The following is a 6,000-nucleotide window of genomic DNA, read 5'->3' as shown; positions in this document are numbered from 1 at the left end:
TGGCCACTATTTATTTAGGACCCTCCCAAACCCACCCCCAAATTGTGCTTATGTGCCTTTCACTATGTTTAACTAGAAAACACTACCTCCAATGTTGGCCTGACATTTCCAGTGATACAAGAGAAAAAATGAGGATCTGATACCACATTCCTTATCCCTCCAAAAATTTCATTGAAGTCAAGGAGAATTTGGGGTGTGCAGGAAAAGCAGATGTTAAGAAGCAAAGTAAGAAAACATGTTCATTTCATTCTTTATTTGGAACCCACTGAAAAATGCATGCCAAGCAGAAAAGCACAAAACTGTTAGGGAAGAACATTCTGTTTATAGATCTCTAAGAGAATATTGTAGATATGAGAGAGTAAAAATTGTACCAAAAGGGTAAGCATACCAAAGTCCTTTTAACTATATAAAAGTAGTTATTTAAAACTTGCCATTGTGTCATTTTATATTTATAAACAACAAAAATGAATAGTCTAATAAGTTAATTATATATAAAGCATCAGAAAATGAAACTGTCATGGAAACATGTTCAGTAAAATGATCATTTATCCCTCCCTTTGCCTGTATTGAGCTCAACTAAAGACTGGATTTAATATACTGATAACACAAAGTATTTCTGATTATACATAAGGTGCCTTGCCTCACCTAGTTCCTTGTTAGAACATGCCTGATGACTTCATTCCATATTTTTCAAATGAGTAGAAGTGGATCTTTTAGGTTTGCAGATACCTAAATAACTCAGAGTAACTCGTCATTTTTCCTAGGTATTTGGTTCATGAGGGAGGAGTGTTGTACAGGGACTGTTTGGATATGGGTGTGTTGTGGAACTCTGGGGCAGGGGGTGTCCATGGGGATGAGGCGCTCTCAGGCAGTGGGGGTGGGGTGAAGGTCCACAAGGGTGAGACATTGTGGAGCTCTGAGGCAGTAGGGGATTTCCATGGGGATGGGTTGTGGCCCTCTAGGGAAGTGGGATGGAAGGAAATCTAGGAGAGTGTGATGTAGAACTCTAGGGCAGTAGGAGGGTGTATCTATGGGAGCACTCAGGGGGGAGGGGTTGTGGCACTCTGGGCCACTGTATGTGGGGGATTATGGAGCTGTGGGCCAAAGAGGGCATGTCCATGGGAATGGGGGTTGTCTCAGGCTGAGGTAGAGGGGTGACCATGGGGGACAGGGGTGCCCACAGAGGTGGGGGTTGTCAGGGAGCGGGAGGGGATATCTCTGGGGGTGCAGAGGTGACAATGGGGGCAGGGTGCCAGCAGTGCAGGGTGCCCAAGGGGCAGGATGTCCATGGGAATGGGGGTTGTCTCAGGCTGAGGTAGAGGGGTGACCATGGGGGACAGGGGTGCCCACAGAGGTGGGGAGGGGGTATCTCTGGGGGTGCAGGGGTGACAATGGGGGCAGGGTGCCAGCAGTGCAGGGTGCCCGAGGGGCAGGATGTCCATGGGGAGGGGGTTGTGTCAGGCTGGGGCAGTGGGGGTATCTATGGGTGACCAGGGGGCAGTATTGGCGCTGTGTGTGTATGGGGGTGGGGCTGTGTGTATGGGAGGGCTGGGGCAGATGCAGGCAGTATGTATGGGGTAGGGGAGGTGCCCATGGGGCGGGGGCGCTGACTGCCCAGCCTAACCCCGCCGTGCCTGGCCCCGTTCACCTCTCACGGCCCCCGGGCCGCAGCCAGCAGCCCCGCGCCCTGCAGGAGGAGCCGCCACCGCCATGGCAACCACGACAGGAGCGGAGCCGACGGCAGGCAGCGCGCCCCACGGCTCGGACCGCAGCGGGAACTGCAGGCGGCAGCGCCGAGCCGGCCGCTGATTGGAGGAGGCGGCGTGTCAGTCAGCGCCGAGCGCAGAGGGCGGGCGGCAGCGGGTGACGCACGCGGAGCGGAGCATGGACGCGCTGGGCAGGAAGGTGGTGGTGTGCGACAACGGCACTGGGGTGAGCGGCCGGGCTGGGCGCCGGGCAGGGGACTGGGGCTCCAGCGGCAGCGACGGGCCCAGCTCGCCGGGGCGCCGGCCGGCCGGCCGGCAGCGGGGCCGCCCCCAGCGCCTGTCACTCGGCACAGCTCGCTGCGGGCGGAGCGGGGAAGGGGCCGCTTGAGAGACACCCCGCCGGGCGAGATCCAGGCCCCGACCCGCCGGGCGAGATCCCCTCCCTTTTGTGGCACAGGCCCGCCTCACGCAGCCGGGATCTCCTTCCTCCCCGAGTGGGCTGCCCCTCTTCCCAGCGCCGCCTAGCCGCCGGGATCTTCCTCTCCTCCCGGCCTGCTGCCTGCCCACTTCCCCAGGCATTGTCAAGAGGACCTCGGGGCAGGATCCGCTTCCCCTCACGGCCAACCCCCCCATGAGATTTCCTTCGTTCCTGGCCTGCCGCCCGCCCTCCCACTCTGCTGGGATCCTTCTCTCCTCCCGGCCTGCCTGGTCCTACAGAGTCTTCATCCTTCCCCCGCCCGACATCGGCCTGCCCTCCCCCACCCCCCGGGGGCAGGATCTCTTTCCCTTGCCCGGCACCGGCCTGCCCCCCCACCCCGGCCAGGATCTCCTTCCCCTTACTGCCCCCCATCTTCTAACCCCCCCCCCCCCGTGTGATTTCCTTCCTTCCTGGCCTGCCCGGTCCTACTGAATCTTCATGCTGGCACCGGCCTGACCCCTCCCCCCCCACAGGATCTTCTCCCCTCCCCCTGGCACTGCCCCCCCGACAGGATCCTCTTCCCTCTCCCGGCACCGGCCTCCCCCACCTGCAGATCTCCTTTCCCCTCTCGGAACTGGCCTGTTCCCTCCTCCCTCATGATCTCCTTCCCTCTCTCTGCACCGACCTGTCTTCCTCCCAACTCCACAACCTTCCCTCCTACTGCCCTAGAGTTGTGCATCCTGCCCAAGTGAATTTCCTCCCATCTCACTCCCCTAAAGGACCACAACCCATCCACATATAAATCCCCCACTGCCCCAGAGCTCCACAGCCCCATGGACCTCTCCCTCCCCACTGCCTGGGGGCTCCCCTAGACGGGATCCCTTTCACTTCCGAGTACCAACCCTCCACCCGCCCTGGCATCCCATACCAAAGCAGAAAAAGGTCTGTAACGTGGAGCTGGAGCAGCTTCCTAGGCTACTGCCAGTGCAGCGGGAGTTGGGCAGTTCTGAGATGGTAAAAAGGCTTCTGCCCCCATCCGCTGTAGTTTCTATTGCTGCCACCATAAGCAGAGTTTTGCTGGGGGCAGACTACCTGTCTGATTATTTTTTACAGTATAGATGCAGCTGAAGAACAACAGGATAACTCAGTGCTCTGAGCCTCTCCACCCCGGGAGCACATCAGTGCTCACTGTGCTGCTTTGGGGTAATGTGGATTCTTGTCCACTAAGCCCTGTAGCTCACATCTCTCATAGGCTAAAACTGACTATTGTTGGCATTTCTTGGTGTGTCTGTGTATAATATTAAATATAGTGTGTATAAAAAGAGGATAAAGAGAATGAGAATATTTAGAGTTGAAAGATTTTCTTACTGTGAGTTGTGCTTTTACAAGCAGAATGAGGTATTGGAAACTAATACAAAAATTTGATGGCTTTAGACTAAATTAGCCTCTAATATTGGTAATAATATTAATGCTCCTGCATTGTTTATTTTAGCATGCAGGCTAGCCTATCTTCTTGGAGTGTCTTCAAAAAAATCTGTTCAGTGATGAGGGCAGAAAACAGAGGTTGGTTTATGTTAAATGACTTTAGCTCACTAAACTATAAGTGTGGATAGAACCAGACAATCACTATGCTCCTAACGAACTCTGACAAGAAAATGATAAAAGACGCAAACAGCATATCATTATGGCTAAACACTTTTCACAAAGTGATCACTCTGTCAGTTCTTATCCTCAGAGGAAACCTGCACAACGCTTTCAAAAGATGAGCCTGTGAGCTTAAGTTCATAACTTTGCTAGATGCTAAAAATCATGGACTGAGCAGAGATACTGGTCAGGTCTATGCTACAAAATTAAGTTAACCTAATTTACATTGGCATACAACTGCTGCAGTAATTACATGGTGTGTATATGTGTGTCACGGCACTGCTGCATTTCCCTTTTGTGCCCCATCTCATCTATACCATGAGCAATGTGTTCATAGGTGTCAAGATACTATGGCTAGATGGGAGCTGCAACTGCATAGCTTCCTCTCCCCACGCACCCAACAAATGCAGCAACTCTGGTGTACTCCAGATGGGAGTGTGAAAGCCGGCATGGTCAGCTGGGAACATATGATATGGGTTGTCCACGCAGAGCAAACAGGAAATGGAATTTCAAAAATTCCTGGGGCTTCAAAGGGAGGGGGTTGCATGCCTGTGTACCTGGCTTCAGGCAGCAGAGGAGGAACTACTTACCAGAGCCATCATGATGAGCATTGTGAGACACAACCTGGAGGCCACTTAGGGCGACAGGAGCAAGTGCACTGTCTATACTGACACGGCATTGCTCCAACTTTGTCGCACAAAGCACTATGTCACTTGTCAAGGTGGTTTTATTATGTCAGCAAAGCAGGAGAGCTAAATCGGTGGGAGGAGCATTGTTGCGTGTACACTTTCACCACTTTATCAATGCAATCTGACTTTTGACGACAGCTGTATAGTGTAGATAGGGCCTAAACTATGTCTACACTATCACTTATGTCAGCATAATTTATGTTGCACAGGGGTGTGAATAATCCCCCAACCCTGAGCGACATAAATTATACTGACGTAAGTGCTAGTGTGGAGAGCGCTATGTTGGCAGGAGATGTTCTCTCATGGAGGTGGTTTTATTATGCTGACAGGAGGGCTCTCCCCTGTTGGCATAGAGTGTCTTCGCCAGAAGCACTGCAGTGGCTTTATGTGTAGACAAGCCCTATGTTGGTGTAGCTGGTGAGTTACATCAGCGGGAGCAACAACAAATTTTTGTGTAGATACGTATATAGTTAGGTCAGTGTAAGCTGCCTTCCGTCGATCTGATTCTACAGTGTAGATCAGACCACTGGATTTAGGGCTTATTACAACAATCTATAACCCACTAACAACCCCTCCCCTTCCTTAACACTCCTCAAGTCATAGAGAGGAAACGGGCTATTTTACTTTGAATGGTCTGTTGAAATATGTTTTAACTACGTATGCTTAACAGTCTGTTCCATCTTGTGTTTAGCTGTGATACTCTGAGCTCTGGTCTACACTACAAAGTTATGTTGATATAACTGTGTTACTCAGGGGTGTAGAGCAAAGTAGTTGTACTGACTTAACTCCTGGTGTAGACAGTGCTAGGTCAATCCTAAGGCTTCTCCTCTAAACATAGCTACCGCCTCTGCAGGAGGAGGAGTACGTACTACGCCAACAGAGAACCTCTCCCCTTGGCGTAGATAGCGTCTTCGCTAAGCTAAGTCGCTGCAGCACTCTAAGTATAGGCAACCCCTTAGTAACTTTCCCAAACCAGAAGAGCTCTGTGGAGCTTGAAAGCTTGTCTGTCAGCAGCAGAAGTTGGTCCAATCAAAGATATTATCTCATGCACCTTGTCTCGCTAGATCACTAAAACACAGAGTAACTCTTTAAAACTTTTAGTTACAGACTTAGAGCTGTAAACTGCAGAGTGCCAAAAATTGGGTTTCTCTCCTCTTTTCCCTTTTTTGGTAAAGAAGGCCTGAAAGGTTGTGGGGCTTTGGTTTTTCCCCCTCATTAGAAATTCAGTTTTTGTCTACCTGGGAAGACTTTATGAACCTGTCAAGATGAGGCTCTGGTCTACACTACAAACATATGGAAAACTCACACCCCTAAGCAATGCAGTTATATTGACCCAACTCCCAGTGTAGACGGCACTATGTTGACTGGAGGGCTTCTCCTGTCGACATAGCTACCGCCTCTCAGGGAAGTGAAGTACCTATGTTGACAGGAGAAGCTGTCCTATCAGTGTAGGTAGTGTCTTCACTAAGCTCTAGAGCAGTGCAGTCCTGTAAGTGTAGACAAGCCCTAGGAAAAGAGTTACCTTATCTGTTTTTAAAGCACA

The 6,000-nt window shown here is 51.3% G+C and overlaps 1 protein-coding gene across 2 annotated transcripts in view; it reads left to right on the top strand.

Annotated features, from left to right (window-relative positions):
* The first annotated feature begins 1,838 nt into the window (after nucleotides 1-1,838).
* Nucleotides 1,839-6,000, top strand: part of ACTR2 (actin related protein 2) — a 49,672-nt gene continuing 45,510 nt past the window's right edge. For both annotated transcript variants that reach the window (XM_030557891.1, XM_030557890.1), the window contains exon 1: nucleotides 1,839-1,932. In XM_030557891.1, coding sequence (XP_030413751.1) covers nucleotides 1,885-1,932 — 48 coding nt within the window. In that variant the 5' untranslated portion in view covers nucleotides 1,839-1,884. The remainder of the gene's footprint in view (nucleotides 1,933-6,000) is intronic.

The sequence above is a fragment of the Gopherus evgoodei genome, chromosome 3, assembly GCF_007399415.2.
Source record: "Gopherus evgoodei ecotype Sinaloan lineage chromosome 3, rGopEvg1_v1.p, whole genome shotgun sequence".
In the NCBI taxonomy this organism is placed as follows: Eukaryota; Metazoa; Chordata; order Testudines; family Testudinidae; genus Gopherus; species Gopherus evgoodei.
This window is presented reverse-complemented; position numbering and strand designations above follow the sequence as displayed.